At 35.5% G+C, this 26996-nt stretch overlaps 1 protein-coding gene across 1 annotated transcript in view; it reads left to right on the plus strand.

Moving 5' to 3' along the window:
• The first annotated feature begins 2788 nt into the window (after window positions 1-2788).
• The window catches only part of ADGRV1 (adhesion G protein-coupled receptor V1), a 510622-nt gene continuing 486414 nt past the window's right edge, over window positions 2789-26996 (plus strand). Inside the window, exons 1-11 of the mRNA XM_024734350.1 lie at window positions 2789-2971; window positions 5204-5353; window positions 6442-6537; window positions 9274-9378; window positions 10775-10888; window positions 13193-13758; window positions 14130-14400; window positions 14769-15098; window positions 21313-21489; window positions 23668-23891; window positions 26764-26796. Coding sequence (XP_024590118.1) covers window positions 2789-2971; window positions 5204-5353; window positions 6442-6537; window positions 9274-9378; window positions 10775-10888; window positions 13193-13758; window positions 14130-14400; window positions 14769-15098; window positions 21313-21489; window positions 23668-23891; window positions 26764-26796 — 2249 coding nt within the window. The remainder of the gene's footprint in view (window positions 2972-5203; window positions 5354-6441; window positions 6538-9273; window positions 9379-10774; window positions 10889-13192; window positions 13759-14129; window positions 14401-14768; window positions 15099-21312; window positions 21490-23667; window positions 23892-26763; window positions 26797-26996) is intronic.

A 26996-nucleotide genomic window follows, 5' to 3' on the forward strand; every position in this document is an offset into this window, starting at 1 on the left:
TGTGGTTATGGGTAGAGCGTCTGGAGGTAGACTCCTGGGTTCAAATCCTGCATAGCCACTTACTTAGCTAAGTAACACTGCCTGTGTTAACTAATTTGTCTGTGCCTTAGTTCCCTGAGCTATAGAATAGGGTTAATGATATCAGCACCTTCTTCACAGAGGTGTTGTGAAGATTGTGTTGTTGTGTATAAAGTACATAGAACAACACTATATAAGCATCTGCTGTTATGATTTCGTTCTATAGGTCATGACATTTTTTCTTAAGGATATATGGAATCTTAAAATGCTATATAGTAATATGTAGAAAAATATATGAGGACGTCTGCAGTAAGTTCAAGCGTATTGCATTGAAAAATTCAGTAATTAACTTAAAGCTACAAATGTGATCTATTTCATGTCTCCTCTAAGGCACATCCCTCATAATTTCTCACACTCTTGGATAATGTATTTCAAAGGGTGTCCCAAGGATCAGTTGTATTAGAATCGATAGGGCTGTCTGTTAAATGCAGATTCCTGGGCCCCACCCTAAACTCACTGGATCAGAATTTCAGGGTTTGCAAATCAGCATTTTAACAAATGTTGGAGTTGATTGTTAGGCATGACAGATTTTGAGAACTTATGTTCCCAGTCATACATGATTTGCCCTTCTCATGCTATAACTCACTCTCACTTTTTCTTACTTAGAACTTCAAGTGTCATCTTATTTCTCTCAACTCATGGTTCTATTACATCTCATGTTCAAGGATTTGAGATTTTTCTTTCAAAATTGCAACAGACCAAAGTTGTCTTTTTCTTACACATCCAAGGCCTGGGTTGCTACCTCCTCACCCCTCCATTCTGTATTCTCTTTCTTGGCCCTAGTTTCTTCCTTTCCCACTATTTGTCATAAGTGAGATGTAAAATCATCCTGGCTTTAGAATTCCACAAAAGACCTTCAATTGTCTCTGGTTTAGCCCAGAGCTCCCAGTTTCCCACCTTACCTAGGCTTTCCTGTTTTTCTTCTCTTTCATCTTTTTTCTTTCCTTCTCTCTCAGTACACACTCTTGGCTTAGAAGTCAAGGAAGAGTTTGCAGTTGGTGAGGGCAAACTATTTTATTTCTTCTCCCAGGTCCCTTAGCCCCATGGCAGCTTTCTAAGAGAGAAGGCACAGGTGTAAAAAATGCCTCAGTGCTCCAGAATCTCTGTCCCTGTTGGTCTATGTCTGTTTCCTGGACTCTATCTGAACTCTGCATCCCTGTCTATGGATTTTGCAGCCATAAACATGTGAGACATCATTAGGCAATCCCAGACTGCACTGTTTGAATATACTCGACTGAGAAAATTGCATTTTAACCCTAAAATATATCAAGGGCTTGTTTATGTGGTAGTTCCTAAATAGAAAGCTATGTTTCGCCATGTGGAAATACCAGATACATGAAAATTTTATTACTTCTTGACCAAGGTAAAGATTAATAGGAAGCATTTTGGCTCATAGAGTACATAATGCAACTCTTCTTTAAAACGCATGAACTTGTTATGTTTGTGTGACTGATCACATAATCCTTTGGAATCTTAATGATCCGTGAGATAAATTGTTCACATTTTTAGAGGTACATCTACATTACAAAATAGCAGCTCTTTCGAGAGGCCACTGCACTGTTAGGCTTTTGAAAACTTGAATTACACAGTGTTAAAAGTAGGAACAATATTGATGACTCGTAAACACACACATTGTACTAAGAAAACTATAAGAATTGTGGAAAAGAAAAAAACACTTTGCCAAATTTCCTTAGTTTTAAAGCAACGTGGACATTTTCTAAGAAGTGATATTAGTATTTTAGCTAGGAAAATGGGAGAAATTTAAGTCCTGGAAATTTATGTGTTCTTTGAAAGGATTAGCATTTCCTTGCAATAACTAAAAAAGTAAAAAGCATTCTCAAGACAAAACTATGGGAAAAGTAGATACAAACAAGGTATAAACTTTTAGCTTCAGCTGCTTTATGTAACAGTTCCAAGAGTTTGCTCATATTTGTATAATCATCAAATAAATAATGTCCCATTAAGATTATCAATCCATTTGGTAATTTTTAGTTTTGGCTTGTATTTTACGGTTTGATTTGTGAGAAGATGGGCTTTAACTCAACTTTCATGTTGTTGCTTAGGTTTTACTTAGAATAAATTGGAGGGACTTTTTTTTTTAAGATTATTCTTTTTTAAATTAATCAATTTGTTTTTATTTTTGGCTGTGTTGGGTCTGTGTTGCTGCACGTGGGCTTTCTCTAGTTGCCGCGAGTGGGGCCACACTTCGTTGCGGTGTGCGGGCTTCTCATTGTCGTGGCTTCTCTTGTTGCAGAGCACGGGCTCTAGAGCGCAGGCTCAGTAGTTGTGGCACACGGGCTTAGTTGCTCTGCGGCATGTGGAATCTTCCCGGACCAAGGCTTGAACCCAGCTCCTCTGCATTGGCAGGTGGATTCTTAACCACTGTGCCACCAGGGAAGCCCTGGAGGGACAAATTTTTTTAATAAACTAAATTTAATAAATAAGTTTAAGGCAAGTTATAACTATTATGTTAATATGTAAGTTAAAGAACAAAAAGTACTTATGGATAGTAAACAGTACCGAAGAGCGTTGTGATTTTTGACTTATTTCTGTGATCACACATTTGCATTGGATGGCTTAATATTTGATGGATTTTTATGTCTTAGTTGCTTACTAACTCTTCACTCTTATCTGTAGGTAATGCAACGTAATGAAAATATATTGGATGTATTTTGTGAATGAAATCTTTTTTTGTTTTTTCCCTATAGGGATGCCCTCTGCATCTTTATTAGTAAATCTTCTTTCAGCTTTATTCATCCCTTTTGTGTTTGGAGAAACAGAAATAAGGTTTGCCGGACAAACAGAATTTGTAGTTAATGAAACAAGTACAACAGTTATTCGTCTTGTCATTGAAAGGATAGGAGACCCAGCAAATGTCACTGCAATTGTATCGGTAAGAAATGACAATAGTTCTATTTTTACAGAAGTAGATAGGAAATGTTTTAGTTTCAGTGATAAGAATTTTTTAACTCTTTGGGATTGAGTAGTTCCATTATGATAAACAATTTGCAGATAAACGATTTATTCCTTTTATATCTGTTAGAGGTTTATAGAGTGCTCTAAGGCAGCATGTGCATTTGACAGTAAAGATATAGTATTTTAAAGATATAGGCTGATTATTTTTAAATGTTTATTTTAAAACAAATAAAACCCCAAGATATGAAGAAGTATTTCTAAGTAAAAGAACATTTTATTTTGGATAACTTGGATTCTCGTTATCTCTGCTTGGATTTACTACTTAGTATCAGGTGTCTTAGAGAAAATATATGAAATATTTAAATGTAGAGAAATGGCAATTAAAAAAAAACCCTTATGTCAGAGAGCTCCTTTTTTGGGAGAAATTAAGTATATTAAGTAGAAGTTAGATGGAATTTGTTAAACTATTGCTCTATCTTGCACACAGTTTAGTTAGTAGATAGATTATATGTACATGTATTTGTGTTTAACCAGAAAATCATGTCATATGACCACTAAGGACATTGATATATTTGAGGCCCAAACTACTTGGAATTTTTATTTTAAAAAATAAGTTTTTTTTTCTTTTTCGGTACGCGGGCCTCTTGCTGTTGTGACCTCTCCTGTTGCGGAGCACAGGCTCCGGATGCGCAGGCTCAGCGGCCATGGCTCATGGGCCCAGCCGCTCCGCAGCATGTGGCATCCTCCCGGACTGGGGCACGAACCTGTGTACCCTGCATCGGCAGGTGGACTTTCAACCACTGCACCACCAGGGAAGCCCCCCAAAATAAGTTTTTAAACAATAGGTTAAATCGTCACATTGGGACACACTGTAAAAAGACACAAAGAAGAAAAACTATCTATGAAAGAAACACAGTATTATAATTTGGTGCATTGCTTTTAGTATTTAATTTATGACATGTATATATATTTATTGAATTTATTTTTAGTTTGAGTATATATTATATTTAATAACTTTTTATATATAATTTTGATCGTATCGTAATAATTTTTTCAGGTTGCTCTATCGTATTCACAACTTTTCTTGATGGTGGGGTCATCATTTCCCAGTCATTTCTCAGCAGTTTTTCATAGAGGTTGCTTCCAATTTTTGCTGTTGTAAATATTGCTCTGATGAAACTGTTTACGTACATATCAATTTTTGTATATTTTGGATTGTTAAATGACTTTTTGGGTTGGATTACTGTGATTTTTCTCTTTATTTGTATCAGTGTCTCTTGATATTTAATGCTTTCTAAAAAGACTGTGCCACTTTTTTTGTGTCACCTTTTATATTAAGGTGTGAGAACAAGTTTTCCAACACCCTTAACAACTTACTTGGATTTTTCAAGTATTTAAAACTAACTTTATTTTGTGAATGAGAACTAGAAATTGACCTACAATATCCCTGTAGACATCCTTCATTTTTAGTTTATACTAAATCGTTTTTTTTTTCTAGTAGCTAAGTTATTCATTTTGGGTTCTTTGGCAGAAGAAATCTCATTTGGATTTGCACAAGAAGTTGCTCCATTATAATTTCATAATTATTGCTCCCTTGAGAATCTTAGCAATGCTGATGTTACAGAATGAGGTCTTAAAAGGTTTTGAGGAAAAATTTATAATGACTAATAAATTGGTATGCTAAAAGAATTGGGTCCTTATCGGTGTTGTGGGAGAATATAAATAAAACTTCAGGTTTAAAGTTTTGGAAAGAGTAGTTTCTTTAAAACTGATAGGGAAATAATTGATTTTCCTGATGTATTTTGGCTACTTACACATCTTCTTTGGGAGAGTTTTAACTACAATTTGTCTTCCCTGTTAGGTTTGCTGTAATCCACTTCAGATCAATCAAGAGGCAGAGAAAAAAATTTCACATCATTACTTTCCTTTATAATTATTACTTTTCTGTGAGGAATCTAATGATTCCTTTACCTTCTAGAGCGTAAACAAATGTTTTTATATAGAATCATTTCTTCTTATAATGCTTTTTTTAAGGTGATTTTTATTAGTTGTTAGATATTTGTTTTGTTTTTCCACATCCTGTTTATAAACATCAGAGTCATTTGATGATTCATGTTTTTTTTTGCCTGTTAATTGCTCTAATTAGCATCAATTTTGCTTGTCCTAACACTGTGTTATGTAAGAACTGTCTGTGTTTTGCATTTGATAGCTGTATGGAGATGACACCGGTGACTTTTTTGACACATATGCTGCAGCTTTTATACCTGTTGGAGAAACAAATAGGACAGTGTACATAGCAGTATGTGATGATGATTTACCGGAGCCGGATGAAACTTTTATTTTTCACCTAATTTTACAGGTAAGTCCCTTTTTCCCCAGTAAGTTTAAACTCATAAAAATCTTACAACGCTTAAAAATCATTTTCTCTAGAGATGAGCCAATTTAAGTGCCTGGTGGTGGTTTTCATAGAAGCCAGAACTGACAATCTCTTTTGCAATTCCATGATCTGGTTATTCCTCAGATAATCTTTTTAGAAGATTCTACAGCTAGTTTTTGGATTAATTCAGCTTATTTAGGAATTGCCATGACAGATGCTCAGGAAAACCTTGTCTTCCCTTTGGCCCTTTTCTCTTTTATCCCTCTTCTGCTACCAGATGCACAAAGAATGACCGTGACTTCTGAGTTCAAAGGAGAAGGGTACAAAAAGCAGGCTTGGCAGTGGGAGGTCCCTGTGCCTTAGAATAAATTTGGAGCGCCCCTGGGAAAAATGCTTGACTAGCCTAAGGTTTAATTGTCCTTTATGGCTGAGGCAGTGACGGCTAACACTGCTCTACTTAATTTTTCTGAAGTGAATTGAGAATTTTTTGGAATGACTGGGTTGGTGTGATTAAAATTTTTGTGAAAATGGCACTTGAACCAGTCATGTTTTACTTTTGTAAGACACTCTTTTTTCATATTTCTTTATGCTGCTATTGAATATTAATAGAAATGTAGCAAACTCTTCCCATATTTATTAGAAAAATTGCTTTAATATTTTAGCTTTAATTTGGTTCTATGATTTATAGAATAACTAATTCTTAAGTTTCAGCACCTTCTATAGTGTAAGAAAAAGATCACATATGAATAGAATTTCATACTGTTAATTAATTCTCTGTTATATTAGTAATGAAATTAGAATATATTACTAGCCAGTGATTATTTATAGTTATAACAATTTATATTTTAATAGTGATTAATGGTTTTCAAAACTCTTTTGAAGAATTCTTGTTTAGAACTTAACCATGTTGACTTAGTTTTACTATATTTTCTTAATCTGTGCATTAAAAATATACTTGTATTTTTAATTCATATTCTGAATGATTACATAAAGACCAAAATCCTTTTAAAATAATCTCTTTTTTCCTCTTATGTTTAATTGCTTAATTTACTTTTGGGCTTTTATTTTAGAAACCTTCAGCAAATGTGAAGCTTGGATGGCCAAGGACTGTTACTGTGACAATATTGTCAAATGACAATGCATTTGGAATTATTTCATTTAATATGGTATGGTTATAATTTTTTTTTTTTTTTTCGGTACGCGGGCCTCTCACTGTCGTGGCCTCTCCCGTTGCGGAGCACAGGCTCCGGACGTGCAGGCTCAGTGGCCATGGCTCACGGGCCCAGCCGCTCTGTGGCATGTGGGATCTTCCCGGACCGGGGCACAAACCCGTGTCCCCTGCATCGCCAGGCAGACTCTCAACCACTGCACCACCAGGGAAGCCCTATGGTTATAATTTGATTAATCTTGTGGTTGCTTAGATAACTGTCTATTAAATTTTGTGATTACTTTCTGTGCTACCTAGAATCATCCTGTCTTTTGATATATAAACAAACTTTGGTCTAACTCCGTCTGTATTGCACATTCTGTAGACTGTCCTTTTGTTTTCCCTAAGATTTCTGTGAAATGAGGGGACCCCTATGATCGTGGTCATCTCTTGCCCTAATCTCTTTCTGCTGATCATTTCACCTGACTCATTTGTTACCTCCTCTGGTGGTCTCTAACTCAGATGTTGTCCTTGTCAGTTTGGTCTGCTATAACAAAATACCATAGACTGGGTGGCTTAAAAACCACAGAAATTTATTTCTTACAGTTATGGAGGCTGAGAAGTCCAAGAACAGGGCTTTAGCAGATTTGGTGTTTGGTGCAGGCTGACTTCCTGGTTCATAGACAGCTGTCTTTTTGCTGTGTTTTCATGTGGTGGAAGGGGCAAGAGAGGTCTCTGGGGTCTCTTTTATAAGCATACTAATCCCATTCATGAGGGCTCTGCTCTCATGACCTACTCCCCTCCCAAAGGCCCCAACTCCTAATAACATCACTTTGGGGGTTAGGATTTGAACATGAATTTTGGGGGGGACACAAACGTTCAGTCTGTAGCAGATGTTGTAACACAGTTCCTTGTGCTTGATGTCCCCAACTGGCACTTCAAAAAGCATTGTCTCTTAGCCTCCTCTGAAAGTTTAGAGTGATTCTAGATAAGAAAAATATATTGAAAGAACACTGAAAAAACCTATCGTAAACTTACAATTGAATAGCGGATGTTATAGCTCTTAAATATAGTTATTCTATATTTATTCCCTACCCTGAGATTTTCCTATTAATTACTATTTCTTGAAGGTTAAAACTCCATGTCATCTTCCTCAGTTTTGCTCAACAGTTCATTTTTTTCTCCTTTATCACCAAATTCCTGTGTCCCTGGCCAGTCCTATGTTCAGAGGGTTTTGTTCTTTAGAAAAAAACACACAACACAGGTGCCCCCCACCTTTGAGAGAAATTGTTTTCAGCTCTGAAATAAAAGAAAATTTATCTCAAGTAAAATTGGATATTGCAAGTAAGTTTTAGTCTACAATAAACTTCCTGGTGTGGAGTCTTTTTGAATCATGTTACTAATTATCATTACTAAAAGGTAATATGACACTCCCCAGCTTTTTATTTATTTTCCAATTTAGGTTGCTACTTCAGTTGGTGTATTTGTATGTCATTTTCTTAGCACCTTGAATTATCTTTGAAAAAAGGTGAGCTTTAGATAAATACGATCTTTATAGTTGCAGTATCTTTATTAAAATGGATATGTGAATAATGCCAAGGTAGTAGACGTTTTGTAACTTCCATTATATCAACATTTACAAAAATAAATAAATAAATTAATCAATCGCTTCTATTTGAATGATCTGGAATTTTTAATTATGAACCAGACTCCCTTAATTGCTTAATTTTTCTCCCTACTTCTTTTCCTCTACACTCACTCCCAACTTTCATCCCCCACCTCATACTCACTTGTTTAAAGGTTTCTTTCCTTCTTTCTTTTGATATTAAATATCTTAGCCTCTGGGAGTGAGTTCTAGTTTTTAGCAATTGTCGTAGGTCCCTGACTGTTGTGGTCTCAGAGCTGCCAGGAAGCCTCTGACTAGGCACCTGCCCTGTGTGATTAAAATTAAACTAAGTAACTGTTGAGCTCACAGTTGTTACTACATAGGCTGGCTTTGGTTTCCAGACTGGATGATGATTATATCGATGATGATGATCACAATTATAGCCAACATTTGCTGGGTCCTCACTATGTGACATGTACTAGGATAAGCACTTAGACGTGAATTATTGACACCTCATCACAACTGTTTGAGACAGGCGTTCCTATTCCTGTTGATGGATGGGGATACTGAGACTTAGTGTCACCTGCGGCCTTAGCTAGCGTGTACCTGCCCACTCATCTCTTCTACCCTGCCATGCCAACACTGTGCAACATTTGAAGTCCTGGCTTTTTCTTCCCCTTAGTGATCATGTCCTGAAAAAGTCATTAGCAGATGTCTGTTTTCAGTGGCTAGCTGACCAGTGAGGAGGGAGCAGTGGTTGGGAGCAAGGCTGAACCATAGTCCCAATGAGCTGCCCTGGCTTGGAGGCACAACTCATTTCTGTGACCTCCTGGGCCCCTGGGAGCATTTGAGTTCATCATCTTTCAGTGAGATAACCTTTAAGATTCCTCAGTGGGACAGCTACTTGTTGCTGGAAGCAAGACAAGAACCTGCATCTTTTGCCTGACTAGTTTTATGTTCCCTTTATACTATTATTTTAACCTTTTAAGCGTTGTTAGCTACAGTTAGTGAATGCTAGGAAGCCCCACATTTTTAGAGCACAATGTGGATTGATTTGTCTCTGGAAAATTAGGATTTCTAAGGTAACGGTTTGCACGAGCTCCTGTCTCTGATTGATCAGCACCTGATGGTCTTTGCTCTTCCCAATAGCCTTTCTCAATCACAGTGAGTGAGCCCCCGGGCAGAAATGAAACTGTACCTCTTACTCTCATCAGAGAAAAAGGAACCTATGGGATGGTCAGTGTGACTTTTGAGGTAAGTTTACTCTGAAATCATTTTAAATGGTAATGCTTCAGAGTTCATACCAGATGGCTGTAATTTTAAAATCAAGGTCCTTTGTATAATAAGCATGACAATGAAAATAAAATAAAAGTAAATACTTTGATCATCTGATAAATTTCATGTTTAATATAAAACTGTTTTCCTTGCTGCTTGGATATACTGTTCTTACGTGAAACACAACATATCACTTTAGATTACAGGATAATAATAAACCACAAATTGAATAATAATAATGTTAATTCTATAAAATTCATAGAACGTTTATGATAAATCTTTTCAAGGATATAAAATTTTAAAATGCTCATGAGTTCCTTAGGCTTATATAAAATTATTTAATATGTAGTCTTCCCCCATATACATTCCACTTAAAAAAATATACTTAATGGATGGTGTTAACAGCAGTTGTACTCCAAAATTTGGAAGAAAATTGGCTGTAGAAACGGTAAGGCATCATCAGGTTATAGTGTTTTCAACTCTCTATGGATGTCTGAAGTTATTTTATTAGCTCTTGAGCCTTCTGTTATGTTGAAATAATTACAGCTAACATTTGTGGAGCACTTAATATTGCCATATACTGTTCTAAGTGCTTTACACTGATTATCGCTGCATGTAAACTGCAACTCTTCCCAGCACTCAATCTCCCTCATGCCCTTTAAAATTTTTTCTCCATAGTACTTACCATCATCGGACACACATTTATTTATCTTCCATTTGTTCCTTTTCATTAAATGTAAGGTCCTGGTGGGTAGAAAGTTTGCCTTGTTCACTGCTGTATCCTTAGTACCTAAAAAAGGGTTAGACACAGAGTACTTAATACTTTTCAAAAGGAATATGATTTTATTAAATATTCATATCTAGCCTGGAAAGTGGACATTATTACGCTCATGTTAAAGATGAGGAAAAAGCTGGACAGAGTTATTAAATACCTTGCCCAAGGTTACTCTGCCAGTGGTGGGACTGGTATTTGATTCTGTTACTTAAGAGAATACACTAATTGTGAATACATTCCGCTCAAGAAAAAGTACTTATAAGTTTTTTTGTCAGGTTTAATAGTACGGTTGAGAAAAAAAGAGAAAGCTCTTAGAAACCATGTAGTTTAATGTAATTATAGTCAAGATCTGTAATTATATTACAGGCCTTGACTGTTAGTTAGAAGGGCAGACTTAATGTAGGTTAGTATCATTCTTCTTCTTTTTTTTTTCTTTTTGGTGGAAGTACCAGGATATATTTGTTTATTAAAAAATTTTTTTAAAGTATCATTCCTCTTGCAAAACATTTTAAACTAAATATGTCAGCTGATATCACAATAATGCTTTCTTATTCTTTTGAAATATTTCATGTTTATTGATGGCACTGTGTTTCCTTGCAGGTAGAGGGTGGCCCAAACCCACCTGAAGAAGATTTAAGTCCAGTTAAAGGGAACATCACTGTTCCTCCTGGCAGTGGAACAGTAGTTTATAACTTGACAGTTCTCGATGATGAGGTAGGATGTGTTAAGTGCTTAAAAGGGACAAGGCCTCTCTCTGTGTTACAGACATGTTAGAGAATATTATGTCAAGTATTAAATTATGTTCAGGATTTGAAATTATTCAAGAACATAGTCCTATGTGAAGTTAGTGTATTTTGGCCAATTATGCCTTAGCTATAAATATTTCTTTTGAATACATCTTATTAATATTTATCTTATTTAATTCACATGAAGTTGTGTATCTAAAAGGTGATGAACTTGCATGTAACTGACAACCACACTTAATACAAACATTTAAGCATTTTGTAAACCTTGATGATTGATTTTGCTAGTGATTTCAGTTTCGAGCAGGTACAGTACTACTTACCCAGCATAAATATTTTACTATAAAAGCAAAGAAAATTTGGTTGCATGTGATATTCATTTTTTTAGATATTTTAAATGTCTACATTCATAGGAAGGCTTTTGTTATTTTTAATTTCACACTGAAGCTACCAAGGATTGAGATACATGACACAGCTAGTTTAACTGGTAAGGAAAGAATGAATTTAAACAATATGTACAAGGATGTCCCCCATGAGCTAACCAAAGGAAAACATGACTTTTAATAAAATAATCTTAGTATTATTAGCAGTAGTATTACTTAGTAGTATTATCAGAAAAAAAGGGAATAGCTGGGAATTTATAATTATCTCCCTACCTTCCCACAAAAAAAACCATGAAACCAAATCCCAAGAGAAGAAAAATGAATTAGAAGACATTATTAGAAAAGAGTATTTCTCTTGAAAAAATGAAATATTAGATAGCATTGATAACTCTTAATTCATCTGGTTGTGAAAGCTAACAAAAACCTTTTGTCTATAGATCCTGGAACATTTAACAGGTTATAATTTGGGGGCAATGATTAATTATACATTTTAATTATAAATTTAAAAGCTCATCTTCTGAGGATCTACTATACAGCATGGTGACTATAGTTAATAGTATGGTATTGTATACTTAAAAGTTACTGAGAGTAGGATTTAGGTTTTCTCTCCACACACACACACACACACACACACACACAGAGTTAACTATGTAAGGTGATGGATGTGTTAATATCTTGATCTTTGTAATCACAATGTATATGTATATCAAATCATCATGTTGTACCCCTTAAATATATTAGTTATATTTGTCGATTATTCCTCAGTAAAGTTGGGAAAAAGATCATTAATCAAATCATTACATTTTCTTTTTTGAGATAAATAGCTTTACTTTTTATATTTCTATTGATGGAGGTAAAAATATATATTTTTTCACTTTCATTCATTTATAATGAAGTAAAAACTCAAATAGCACAGTGGAGATAATCCCTAGGATTTCTCTGTAGTTAAAAAAAGTTTCGGGACTTCCCTGGTGATGTAGTGGTTAAGAACCCGCCTGCCAATCCAGGCGTCACGGATTCGAGCCCTGGTCCAGGAAGATCCCACATGCTTCGGAGCAGCTGTGCCCATGCGCCACAACTATTGAGCCTGCGCTCTAGAGCCCGTGAGCCACAACTACTGAGCCTGCGCTCTAGAGCCTGTGAGCCACAACTACTGAAGCCCGTGCACGCCTGGAGCCTGTGAACTGCAACTAGAGAAGCCACTGCAATGAGAAGCTTATGCACCGCAATGAAGAGTAGCCCCTGCTCACCGCAACTAGAGAAAGCCTGCGCACAGCAATGAGGACCCAGCGCAGCCATAAATGAATGAATGAATAAATTTATTTATTTATTTTTAAAAAGTTTCATTTTAACAGTGTCATCATTTTGCCTAATAGTGACTCTTGTAGCTTGTTCTCCAGAGAGACATGATATGTATTTTGAAAATCATGTGATTGGTATCATATGTTTAAATCTTGAGATAGAAACTGTTTAGAGAAAAGCAAGAATAATTTGACATGATTGAAAACTAACAATTTGTATGTGATGTTAATGTAGTTTTCCAGATTCTTATCTATTATCAGACCTTGAATGCTGCTTCTGACCCAACCCACCTGATGAAACTAGTTTTTACTGTCAGATCTTTAGTTATCTAAAGATTGATCAAGGTTGAAAGCCATTATACTGACACTTCCTTACTTGTTCTTATCATTGCTTTATCTAAAATATGTTGTTTACCTTTGGAAAATATTTTAGTAAATAGACACTGAACAAGCCTCTTTATCTGCTCCCTTCAGGTAAAGATTTTTTTATTTCTATGCAATTGCATTGAAACAGAGGAACTTTTCACACTTTGGTTTTTTTGCAGGTGTTTTGGTTATTGATGTTTTACCACTGTTATATTTCTCTGACAGGTACCAGAAAATGATGAAATATTTTTGATTCAGCTGAAAAGTGTAGAAGGAGGAGCTGAGATCAACACCTCCAGGAGCTCAGTTGAGATCATCATTAAGAAAAATGACAGTCCTGTGAGATTCATTCAGAGTGTTTATTTGGTACCTGAGGAAGACCACATACTCACAATTCCAGTGGTTCGTGGAAAAGATGACCAGGGAAATATGATTGGATCTGATGAATATGAAATTTCGATCAGTTATGTTGTTATAACTGGGAATTCAACAGCACATGCCCAGCAAAATTTAGACTTCATTGATCTTCAGCCAAACACAACTATTGTTTTTCCACCTTTTATTTATGAATCACACCTGAAATTTCAAATAATTGATGATACCATACCAGAGATTGCTGAATCATTTCATGTTATGTTACTAAAAGATACCTTACAGGGAGATGCTGTGCTATTAGTCCCTTCTGTTGTACAAGTCACCATTAAGCCAAATGACAAACCTTATGGTGTCCTCTCATTCAGCAGTATCTTGTTTGAAAGGACAGTTATAATTGATGAAGATACAACATCAAGGTAGGGTTTATTTTAAATGTTGTATTGCTACAATTATTTTAATATGTTATTCCAAGATTTAATATTTGTGGTGTTGGACACAGTGCTGAACTGTTAAGTGTATGTGTCATTTCCTTGACCGTGGTTTCACTGTTGTTTTTCTATTTTGGGAGTGATATTTAAGTCACATATTTAAATATGCAGGTTAATTCACATTATGGTAGTTTCCTAGGGCACATCTACATATCTACTCCTTCATATTAAAAACAGTCATTCTTTATGACTTGGATTCTGCTTTTACCAGTGTCTGGTGGCCAACTTGACATTGAAAATGCCCATTTTAAGGGAAATAGAGTGTATTATATGACCATATATTTTTTTAAAAATTCTAGATTTGAAGAAATTACAGTGGTTAGAAATGGTGGCACTCATGGGAATATTTCTGTGAACTGGGTATTGACACGGAATAGCAGTGATCCCTCACCGGTAACAGCAGATATCAGACCAAGTTCTGGAGTTCTCCATTTTGCACAAGGGCAGATGTTGGCATCAGTTCCTCTTACTGTGGTTGATGATGATCTTCCAGAAGAGGCAGAAGCTTACCTACTTAAGATTCTCCCTCATACTATACGAGGAGGTGCAGAAGTGAGCGAACCAGCAGAGGTAGATCTCTTATTATACTTTACTTGTGGGAATATTTCTGTGTCATAGAACAGCTGAAGAATTTGACCACACAAAGCACGTTTATGTTTAGTTTGATGTGACAGGAAGAGCACTGGTTTTAGAAATGGTGGTTACTTCCCTTGCTGAAGGTTGTCCCTCTGTAAATAAAAAGTTTGCTCTTAAAAAAATTCCACAAAGTTTTCAAATGTGTTTTTGATTCATCTTTTACTCTATTACCTATGAGAGTAGTCATTTTTAGATGTGATGCATAAATAAATATTAAAATTCAAAACAGCCTAGAAAATAAACCATTTGGTAATCTCAGATGTGAGAATTCTGCATTTAATATTTTATTCCTTTATCTGCAGCTTTTGTTCTACATTCAGGATAGTGATGATGTTTATGGCCTAATAACATTTTTTCCTATGGAAAACCAGAAGATTGAAAGTAACCCACGTGAACGATATTTATCCTTGAGTTTTAAAAGACTAGGAGGAACTAAAGGAGATGTGAATATGTTTTATTCTGCACTTTATATTCCTGCTGGAGATGTGGACCCTTTGAGAGCAAAAGATGGCATCTTAAATATATCCAGGAGAAGCAGCCTCATTTTTCCAGAACAAAAAACCCAAGTCACTATAAAATTACCACTAAGAAATGATGCATTCCTTCAAAATGGGGCCCACTTCCTAGTACAGGTACTTGAATGATTAAAATAATCTCAACTTTGGTTAAACTACAAGTGTGCTTATCTGTGTGAGAGAGTTAACCAGTCATTATTTTGCCCTCATTTATATTTTGGATTCTGTTGCTTACTAGAAGTTATGTAGGGAGTCCAAAGAGAGCCTGTCTGCCCCTAACACATATAAGGATGAATAAAACAAGGATTATACTAAAGTCTGTTTTAATCATGTGATAATAAAAGTAGATCAGACATGAAATGTAGGTCAGAATATAATGGATGATGTAATGGAGAAATTCATGAACTGTGAGTGGGGGAGGGCCAGGAGAGAGTGAGCCATTCTTTTGAGTTGATTTAGGAAAATGTGACATAGGAATATAGTTTGTAGAATAAATATGTTTTTCATGATGGATGCTGCAGGGAAAGCATTCCAGAAATAAAAAAAGCAATATGAGAGAAATTGTGTATATAACTTTAAATAGTATACTAAAAAATCTATTAACTGTAGGTAGAATCTATGGACTTCTATCTACTTAATAAGAAGAAATAAGGGCCCTATATTTCTCCATCTTATCTCTTTTATTTCTTAACTTTTATTAACCAGAGCATATTTTTATTGCCAAAGTTTGAAACATCTGTACTTATTTATGCTACTATGGTTATGTTTTCCATATGGTTGGTATTGGTTGATTTTGAAAATTAGAAAGCAATAAAGGGTGCTTATCAAATTTTGGTTATGTAAATAAATTTAATGCAGAATCAGATAGTATGAATGGATCAGTAAAGAAAGAATATACGATCTATGTCACCATACATTTTGCTAAGTGAAATATATATCAAATGAAATCTCATATTCCATTAATTTCTTTGAATAATGCTGCATTTAAATTTGTTTCATATTTTTGTCTAGACTTTGTTTTATACTTTATTATTGCTTTCTCTGGAGTTTCTAATTGCCCCTTTTTATTTATTTCTTTATTTTTGGCTGCACTGGGTTTTTGTTGCTGCACGCGGGCTTTCTCTAGTTGCGGCGAGTGGGGGCTACTCTTCCTTGCAGTGTGCGGGCTTCTCATTGCGGTAGCTTCTCTTGTTGTGGAGCACGCGCTCTAGGCACACGGGCTTCAGTAGTAGTTGTGGCACGCGGGCTCAGTAGTTGTGGCTCGCGGGCTCTAGAGCGCAGGCTCGGTAGTTGTGGCACACGGGCTTAGTTACTCCGCGGCTTGTGGGATCTTCCTAGATGAGGGCTCGAACCCGTGTGCCCTGCATTGGCAGGCGGATTCTTAACCACTGCACCACCAGGGAAGCCCTGCTCCTTTTTATATGCCATTCTTACCAAATTAGGTCTTCCAGCTGTCTTAGATGTGTTGAATGCTGAGTTTAGCTGTACCAACTGCTTTCTTCACTTGCTTCACACCTGCTACTTGGGACTGTTTTTTTCTGAACTCCTCAGTTTTCTTGATTTCTTGCCTTTTACTTCTTGGATTGTGTTTTAGTTTTGTTGAAATATATCTATCCTCAAATACATGTGCAGAAAAAGTATGTGCAAGGTAAACTTTTTGAGTCTTTGAGCACTGAAAATGAAATTTCATACATTGATAACTGGCTTCGTAGAATTTCTAGATTAAAATAACTTCTTCTCCAGAACTTTAAAGGTATTGCCTTTTAGCTTCCAGAGTTCCTGGTAAGAAATTTGAGGGGAAAGAAATCATTTACCTTTAGGTTAACTTGCTCTTTATCTCTGAAAGCTTTTTTTTAAATCTTGGCATTCTGAATTTCTCAGGGCTGTGTCGTACCTTGCTTAGCACTTGGTGGGGTGGGCCCTTTTATTTTGAAGACTTTTGTCTTTTTTTTGGGCTAAGTCACTGCTCACGCTTATATGGTTTGTGCATTAATTGTGGACTCCTAGTGGAGGTGTCTAGTGAGTGGCCCATTATGGGGATATATGATTTGTCGGTACGTAAGGATGCCTTTTTGCAATATGCCTACATATAGGGAGACCTTTTGTCAGCATTCCAAAAGCTTTGTGGTGGGAGATCTGCTTTTCACCTTTATTATTATAACTATTATTATTATTCTATTGTGTCTCCTCGAAATGGGGAAATTATGATACGATGCATCCTTCTGTCTATGAGGATAACCCACTTTTATGGAGGACCCTTGAATTCTCTTCTTGGGGTGATGGGTGAACAGAACATGGTGTCATTCACAGTTGTTTCCATTCCCCCTGCAGCTTGTGGAATGCTCTTATGAGATGACTGGCCAGATGGTGGGGGATCTGGGCCTGTGAAGTGGAATTGAGCAAGTGGTCAAGCCCATGGCCCTGACCTCATTGAGCAAGAAGTTAAGGCAATTAGAATGCTGCCGTCAGAGCACATTTAGAGAGATATTTAGAAAATTTTAAAAAGCTTTAAGTTTGACCTTCTAAAAAACATGTCATAACTTACTTTTTAAAGTTGGTCCTTTTAATATATGGAAAAACATACTAATTTCACCAGTTTGCAATTAGGGTAGCATTTCCCAAACTTAGGAATTCTCAGGTGCCTCTGGGAGATTTAAATAACTTGTTGAGAGGAGTGTCAGAGTTTATTGTGGGTTTTTGTGCGTTTTTTTTTTTTTTTTTGACATCAGTGCTCTCCTTTGCCTTCTCTGTGGTTGGTGTCCTCTGTATTCAGAGCATTCTTATTAGTAGACATTGTCTTGGTCAGTTTGGGCTGCTATAAAGACTACCACAGACTGGGTGGCTTAAACAACAGACATTTACTTCTCACAGTTCTGGAGTCTGGGAAGTCTGAGATCAGAATGCCGGCATGGTGGGGTTTTGGGGAGAGCCCTCTTCCTGGTTTTCAGACTGATGTCTTTTTGCTTTTTGTCTTCACGTGGTGGAGAGAGAGAGAGAGAGGATGCAAGCTCTTTGGTGTCTCTCCTTATAAGGGCACTGATCTATCATGAGAGATCTACCCTCCTGACCTGATCACCTCTCAAAGGTCCCATCTCCAAATACCATCAAATTGGGCATTAGGGTTTCAACATGTGAATTCTGGGTTTGGGGATACAAACATTCAATTCATAGCATATATGTTTAAGGCTTTTGTCCCTAGAACCTCAGTATTCAGTTCTCCCTCTGTCTCCTATCCTGCATAGGTCAAAACTCATAAGAGAAACAAATTATTAAAACAAGTGAAATGAAGCAAAGGTTTCACACAGTTGCTTTTGCTTTCATGGAGGCCTGGGCATCCTGGAATTCCTGTAGTAGTTGCAGTGACATGACATGAGTTTGAGAACTGATGATGCAGAAGGATTTATTTTGAGTTGTAGAGAACTTTTCTGTTTTACATTTCTGATATCTTTTTTTACTCTGCCTCAAAACCAGTTTTTACTGTGGATACAGACCCCGTATATCTATGCCAATATTAGTAACCTTTATATTAAGCTTTCAGTCTCTTGAAAATATCCAGTATCTCTATCCTAGTAGCTGCAGAGAATCCTTTTGTAAACAAAACTTTATTAAGAACCTTCAATCGGTCAGATATTATTCTAGCTATTTTATTTCAGCATTCTATATGAATATGACAGAATTTATTTTAGACAACATTTGAAAAGAAAGGAAAAGCTTGAAGAAGCATGTAATATCTGAATTTTGGTGATCCCGGGTTAGAAATCTGTTTGCACCACTAATTCCAGACTCAGTTTTTTATCTATCTCTGTATTCAGTTGAAAAACAAAGGTCTTACAGTGCAGACAGTCAATTTAACACTTTAGGACAAAAGGTCATTATTAGTCACTGACACAATTCCTTAAAGTTCAAAACAGCTGTAGGTTCTGGAAGGCTAGTTGGAATTAGAAGGTTGTGTAGTTTGTATAGTACGTAATGGATGAGCAATTCAAGAATAGGAGGCATCAGACTCTGCATGGAAAGCTGAATGAGGCTGAAGAAAGGAGAATCTGAGACATGAGCTCCTCATTCTTCAGTAAGCCTCTCAGCTAAAATACGTTAGTCTGAGATACCGTTTTTGGCAGGCATGGGGTTACTAATGTGCTGTCTCGGTTGCAAACTGTCTGGAAGCAAAGAACGACTCTTTATGAATGGAGTAGTTTGATTTAGCAGATGCTTAAGGAACCCAGACAAAAAGGCTTAGAGACTAGGAAATAAGCCATGGGAAATTAGCATTTTTCTTTTGATCAGTTCATTCCGTAGCCTTCTATATCTTCTTTATCTGTATTTTCCAAAAATACTATATTTAGAATTAATTCTGTAACTGTTTTGATAAATGTAAGTAGAATATGAATTTTCTTCCTTTCTTTTTGAAAAGTTTTGAAGTAAAAATAAGTCATTATTTTCTTGATATATTCAACAGTATTATCAGTTTAACTCTTTGTGAATGTATGAGAATGAGAGTGTTCATTCACAAACATGTGCTAACTCACACAAGACCAGTGTATTTTAAAAAGTCTTCACCTCCATCCAATGCACACTTTATATTTATATGCCATTCAAATATATATTTTTAGTTTCTTGTGCTATTTTTAAAGATAACTACATATATATGGGTATGTATATTCTTTTTCTCTAGAAGGAATGACAGTTATACTTACGTGGTTTTAACTATGTATCTTTATGTTTCATTTATTTTATAAAGTAAATGCAGTATCCTAAAGAACCGCATGTTATATTTTACTTGACTTAGTCCACATACCAGTATTTAGCAAGATTGGTCAGTCTGATTTCTTTTTTTTTCTTTTACCCGAGTGAATATTTACCAGTCATGGAATTTTTGATATTCTCCTCCTGTATATTATTTTCAAAGCAAAGTGTGTTACATTTAAAAAGGCATTTACTTTTACCCTTAAAATGTGTATTGTTCATCACAAAATGTGAGCGTATGTGCAGGATCAGTACAGTCCTTGTCCACAGGTGTCCACAATATCAGCTTAAATCACCAGTCTCTACAGGTGGTTACTTAGTATCATTGTTTCCACATTACAAAGCCTAACAGAGGGCTCTGAAGAGTGGGCAATCCATAAGGCCCTGTTAAGTTCACAGTTGCTTTTTAACTTAAAATCTCTGTGCTTTTTGCAGTCCTGTAATGATTGTCTATGCCCACACTCATGTGCACACTGTGAGGATTGATAAGTTGGATTTTGAAAAGCTAGAATATTAAGATGTTGAAAGTTTTGATATATCAGGATTCTTATAGAGCTCATTTTGTCTTGTAGGGATAAATCAACAAGTCTATTGTGTAGCTGCTGTACTTAATGTCATGTTGCAGGAAAATACTGAGAAAGACACAGACACACAAGAGGTGTATAGTCCTGTTGGGAAGTAAAAGTCTAGAACACACAAAATGCTGATAAGCAAGCAATATGTGAAGTTTAACGTTAATTTCCACGTTTAGTGAGTGTAGCAGTAGAAGTTCAGGAAGAGGTAGAAGAAAGAGAGCTGGAGAATCCAAGGAAATCTTCATGGGAGAGAGGGATATTTAACTAGTCTTTAAGAGCGAGTACATTTTGACTTGTGAGATGTGGAAGGAGGCCCTTCTACATGAGGAGAAACTGTGAAAGTTACTCTGAAGGTCATGTTCATTAATCACAGGGACATTATATGTTATACATGTGTCACATTTCTTTAAACATAAAGGCATATTAAGTCACATTTGGAGTTCTGAATGGTCTTCTGATCGTGAATTTTCTCTGGCAGAGAAGGGGAGTGGGTGATTTGATTGGAGGTGTGGGTCAGTGGAAGAGAGGAGGGAAATGTGGGCAACTCGCCAATATTTGGCTTTACATCAAGGTAGTTGGGTATAGGCACCAAGGAGGAAAAGCGGATGGTGGTATTGGTGAAAATAGTGGTTAGAGGACATGGAGCAGAGATAGTGACTTCTCTTTGGCACATTCTGTCTGTAAGGTGTCTCTGATGTTTATGTCATATTCAGTGGCAGTTGGTTATAAAGATTTGGAATTTGAAGGAGAGATCCAGAGGTTATTATGGAGAGGGTATGGAATTATAAGATAAAGGTCTTAGGAAGAACCCTGGGGAATAATAATTGAGGATCAGAAAGAGCTCAAGAAGCCAGTGTGGGAGGTTGAATCAGATGGTGAATGAAGAAGGAAGTTGCCAAGTTATTGGTGGCCTTACCCATGCTTATTTTGTTTTCCCATGCAATTAAGACTTTAACATTTTTCTTAAAAATGTCTTTTCTTTCCACTTTTATGGCTTTTTTTGTTTATTATAGTTGGAAGATCTGGAGTTGGTGAATATAGTTCCCCCAATCCCACCCATAAGTCCTAGATTTGGAAAAATCCGAAATATTTCTTTAGTGGTTACTCCAGACATTGCAAATGGAGAAATTGGCTTTATTAGCAATCTTCCAATCATTTTGCATGAACCAGAAGATGTTGCTGCTGAAGTGGTAAGTAGGCTTTTTCTTATTGATGGGGCCTAATGAGTTTGAGATAATGTAAAGACACTGTTTTTTTGAGGGGGAGATCGAGTTAGTTTATAGAGTTAACAGATCTTGAAAAGCTTCACCATTTACAGCAAGCCTTCAATATGTAATTTGACATAAATAACTGATGAATGTGTGATTTTCATCATCTTTTGCCATATTCGATAGAATAAAATTAGAATTAATTGCTCACAGCAAAAGTAGGATATTTTGATGACGCTGCATTCAGCTAGTGGTATGACATTTGGTAGAGTAATAGCCAAACACAATTTTTTTTTATTGGCCAAGTCATAGGTACCATAGGAATCCTTGACCTTTTCTATTTCTGAGCACTCCTCATGCTTGCCTTGGGCAGGATTCAGGTGACATCCTATACTTGGTGGTGGAGGTGATGGTGGTAAAGTAGTGGATGCCAAATCTTCGGAATTATATATATATGTATATATATACATATAATTTTATTTACATATATATGTAAATTTCTGGATACACACACACGGACACACACAAACATGCTCACATATACAGCACCTCTCCCTGCCTACCCCGACCCTGGTTGAATTTTCCTGCCATCTATATAGGGACCACTCTGGTTTTTGACCTTACCATTCCCTGAGCCACAGTCTGTCCCTAAAACCCTCTCCAAGTCTCTTACACTTAGATTTGGTTTAAACTGGGTTGCAGTTGAGATCAGGAATGTGGAGAGTTGTTTTTATTATCAAACCCTCATGTCAAAATATGGTGACCACAACTTCCTTTGTTTGTATATTTGATTCTGTGAAGTGGCAGAGAAGCTCTATTTTTCAAGATGGTTTTGACTTTTTATATTTTCATAATATTTTTATATTTTTCTTCTAAAAACTAAAAAGTATTCAGTTTTTTCTGAAAGAGTGGGTTGTTTCTATTCATTTATCTTACAAAGCTGTACATTTACCATTTCATATTTTTCCCTAGAGGGAAATTAGCTGCTAGGGAAAGTTTTGGGCTCTGTGAAACCTGCATTCTTCCCATCCTGGGAAACAGCAGAAAGAGTGAGAATTTCCCTTTGTTCTCTTTGTCCCCATCTACAGCCTGGCCACGCCCACCCTCTTGGGGTGATTTAAGAGCCCAGTCCTTTCTTACTTTTTTTTGTGTTTTCTAAGAATCTTACTTTGCTTGCTAGTCTACAGACTTGACTGTTGCTAGCCAAATTAGAAGAATGGTTAGTGAGGAAATATCTTCCATGTTTTTCAAGATGGCCTATGTTCAAGGGCAAAGAGCAGAGGATACCTTTTTTAGGCACTTAAAAAGAATAGCATTATATACTATTAAATATTTGTTTACATTCTTTGTTTGAAGAAAAACTTCATTATGATCTTCAGTGATCCTTTTCTTACACATACTTAAAGTGTGCTGCACTTAAATAAAACTACCAAATACAATTTGTTTCAGAATTATTATAATAGTTTCCATTTATTTAGCTCATGCTATGGAGAGACACTTTAATCTTCACCAGGAACTTGCAAAATAGGGAACCACTAGCTTCATTTCACATGTGGAAATTGAGGTCAGAGAGGTTAAGTAACTTGCCCAGGATAACCCAGAGCCATGATTTGAACATCTGATTTTGTTTCTGCTGCATTTGTTGTGTTGGTTAGAAACATTTCTTATTTGTATTATTATTTTCTTATTTTGCCCCCTGTCACGTTAGGATGCATTTGACATAACTGTGTACTTCCCAGATTTAGTCACAAAAGCTTATTTTTCAGTTTGTATTGTGATATTAAATTAATTCTTTTTTTCAGAGAACTTCTGATGGAAATTTATTCTTTAGCCATTGTTCTGTGTTTTTCATGGTTCTTTGGCTTTTAAAATGAAGTCTTTTTGTTAAGACAAATCCCAGGTTAGGCGGATTTTTGGGTGGGGGAAATTTAATAGAGAAGTTTGATTAGCAAAAACTAATATAAAATAGTCAAATCTGAAATTATCATCATACTTAAAGAAAGCTTGTTCAATTGTGCTTTTAATATCATTTTAATTGTTCACTTCTCTATGCACAATACCTAAACATATTCATATAACAAGTGTATGCACTAACTGAAAAGCTTATGTAATTTGTGAGCATGTATTTCAGAAGAACTTGTTCTGTTTTCTTTTTATAAGGTATGCATTCCCTTACATCGGGATGGAACTGATGGCCAGGCTACTGTCTATTGGAGTTTGAAGCCCTCTGGCTTTAATTCAAAAGCAGTGACCCTGGATGATATAGGACCCTTTAATGGCTCTGTTGTGTTTTTATCTGGGCAAAGTGACACAACAATCAACATTACTGTCAAAGCTGATGACATACCAGAAATGAATGAGACGGTAACACTTTCTCTAGACAGGTAATAACCCATTTAGGTAATGTTTAGTGACATATTTATATGTTCACGTTCTCTGAAATAATTTTGTTTCTTGTTTTAATTCTTTTCTCCACATAAAGTAAAAAGAAAAAACTAACTAGATAACGTCATGCTGACCACCTTCTGACTTTTCTGATGTTTGTTGATGGCTTTTGGTTAGACTGTTATAACATAGTGAACTCTCACCCTGCTATTTATCATGAAGAAACATTACATAGAGAATTTATGGAAGGTATTAGATACATCTTAAGCATAGCTAATATGTTGCTATTTTCAAAAAATAGGCAGCAGCAAACCCAAAATGTTAGGTTAGCCAAACATCTCTGCCGGCTTCATTTTCATCAGGGAAGAGGATTAGAGCTTTTTTGAGTGAGTAAAAAGAAAGTGTTAATCTTCATATAATGAAATTCTCTTTTTTACATGAAATTTAACATTAAATAATACTAATTTTCCAGAGAATAAAAAATAATACAAATTTAAGGGGTATTTTTAAGTAATAATAAGGATTTAGTTAACATTTCTCAGTAAGTAATTTATATCACAATCTCTCAAAGAGAAATTTTTTTCAGCGAGTCAGAAAATTCCAAAAATAAAAAACTACTGTGCTTAATTGATGTTAATTAAAAAAATTGAAACCAAGCTTATCTACTACAGGTCTCTATATTAAAGTTGATACATATTAGAGAAGGTTAATATGTGACTTGAGGGCTTTGCAAAATTTTTATTTTAGAAACAATAAAATTCGTAGATGAATTAATACTTGTTATTTTATACTGTTTTAATCAGGACTGAAGTAGTAATAATTATTTTATGTAACCCCAGGTCCTCTCCAAATTTTACTCTCAGTCTCTTGTAGGTTTTTCTATGTTGGTGTATTGTGTAAACACATTTTATAAACCTTATGAGTAGTTGTTTTTATTTTTATGTGGAAGAAAAATTCAGAATATAGGGAACAAATCTGTTGAATGTCTGCTGTTCATTTTGTGTGCTTTCAGTACCACATTGTGTTTTCTTCCTTTTTCTTAACATAAAAATTAAAACAAAACAAAATAGGCAAACAGACCAAAAAAAGCAAAAACCAAATACAACACACACACACACAAACACACATGCACAGTCTAAATGACTTATGGTCTTAATATATATTTTCCATTAAATCTTAAGGAAAGATATTTCATATGATGAAAAAATTGGTGAAATGTTAACCTGAAATTATTAGTTTTTCACTTGTGTGCTTTTTTTCCTTAAGTTAGATTTGAGTACTTATTAAATCAGTGGACAGTCTTAAAAACAAACTAAAGAAAAATGAACAGCAATTATAAACCAAAGAGGTAGCAATCTATAGAAACTTTGTTAGCTAAGCTGCAAGTTTCTGCTTTGAACTAAATGTCTAAAGAATGATTTAAATTATACCTCTGCAAGTTCATAAGTGACTATTCTTCATATTCTTTCAAAATAGTCATTTTCAACCTTATCATGTAAATCTTTGAAATTAACTAAATATAATTCTAAAGTATTTTCTCTTTCTCTCTTTGGGTTAAGGCAGTACACAAGAAAGTATAAACCATGGGGCAGAGAATTTCAGAAATTAATGGTTCCTCTCTTTTCAAGCAGAAGAAATTAGTTCAAATTTATACTAAAATGTTTTAATGCAGTTAGTAACTAGTGCATACTTGTATTATCTCAGTTGTGCATGAACAAATTACAATTCAGTGTTCGAAGACATTTAATTAAATAAATGTGACAATCTCATATTTTATCAAAATCTCCATCTCAATTTTGCAAATTTTTAACAAAACTAAAATGAAAGAATGAATGAATGCTACTGTGATTACAGTGTTACAATAAAATATTGCAACAAAAAATAATTAACACTTTATTGTGATACCATTTACGATTTTCTTTTAATGTCAAATTCAAATGAAAATTCTCTATATTTCAATTAAATAGAGATAAAAGTTACCCTGGTACTGAGTGATTTATGATACTTCTAATACCATACTAATTAAAAATATTTTGTTGTTTAGTTCTCACCAAATCAGAAACAATATTATTATGCCAATTTATTTCAGAAAAAATTGTAATATATGTAGTATACAACTCCTTATTTATAGTGTTATTTGACTTGAAAAATGAAGCACTAGGACTCTACATTCTGACATGTTTCTCAAGGCTGTTTAAAAATACAGCACATTGGGAATTTGGCAAAGTGTTTAGATTTCCTGATATGAAGTTATATTTAAGTAATATTTGTCATAATTAAAAGATACAGCGATATCTTTTGGCTTCTTGAGTATATTCCTGTGCAAATGATGAAAGATATGTTTTTCTCTGCTGATAGAGTTTTTATATTTTCAAAGAATAACTGGCGTTAGATCTGAGGATGTGGGATTTAATTTTTTTGAAACCTAATTAAAGCTACTAAGTAATTAAAAGTCGGGCTGAATGAAATTTGCTCAGCTGCTGTGGCTTTGTGAGCGTGCACAGTGCTTGGCAGCCTCCAGCGCCTTGGAGCAGGCTTGGAAAGGAATGTCTTCAATGGGTCTGCCTTGGAGCAGGCCTGGAAAGGAATGTCTTCAATGGGTCTTGACGTGCTGGCTGGTCATGGGGTCATCTTCCCTAAGTGGGAACTGCCGAACCTTTTGCTAGCATTTGTGAATAGCAAAGAACCCAGTGTGCAGAGTTCCCTTAAAGTGAATATGACTAGCTTGTGCTGGGGGAGGGAAAAAAGAGAGCTTTCTTTAGCTTTATTTTTACCCTGCCATTCACATTTCTAACAGTATTGGTGAGATTTTGGCAAACAGTGTCTCTGTCTTCCCCCCCCCACGCCCCCCGCTTCTTTCTGTGTTGACAGGGTAGAAACCGAAAGGTTTGTCGTGTATTTTGGGTAAGTGCGCTAAAGAATGTCTTGTTTTTGGTGCTTCAACATTTTGCTTTGCAAGTCAGTGTTTTGGACAAGGCTGCTGTTCTGCATGACCACCAGTCTCGAGAAAGTTTGCTTGTCCACCTGCCTGTGCATGCTTTGTGTGTCCTTTTATCTTCTAAGGATAAGCTTATATGAAGTTCTAATTTTTTTTGTATTAAGAG

Source organism: Neophocaena asiaeorientalis, unplaced genomic scaffold (genome assembly GCF_003031525.2).
Source record: "Neophocaena asiaeorientalis asiaeorientalis breed wild unplaced genomic scaffold, Neophocaena_asiaeorientalis_V1.1 scaffold184, whole genome shotgun sequence".
NCBI classification, from domain to species: domain Eukaryota; kingdom Metazoa; phylum Chordata; class Mammalia; order Artiodactyla; family Phocoenidae; genus Neophocaena; species Neophocaena asiaeorientalis.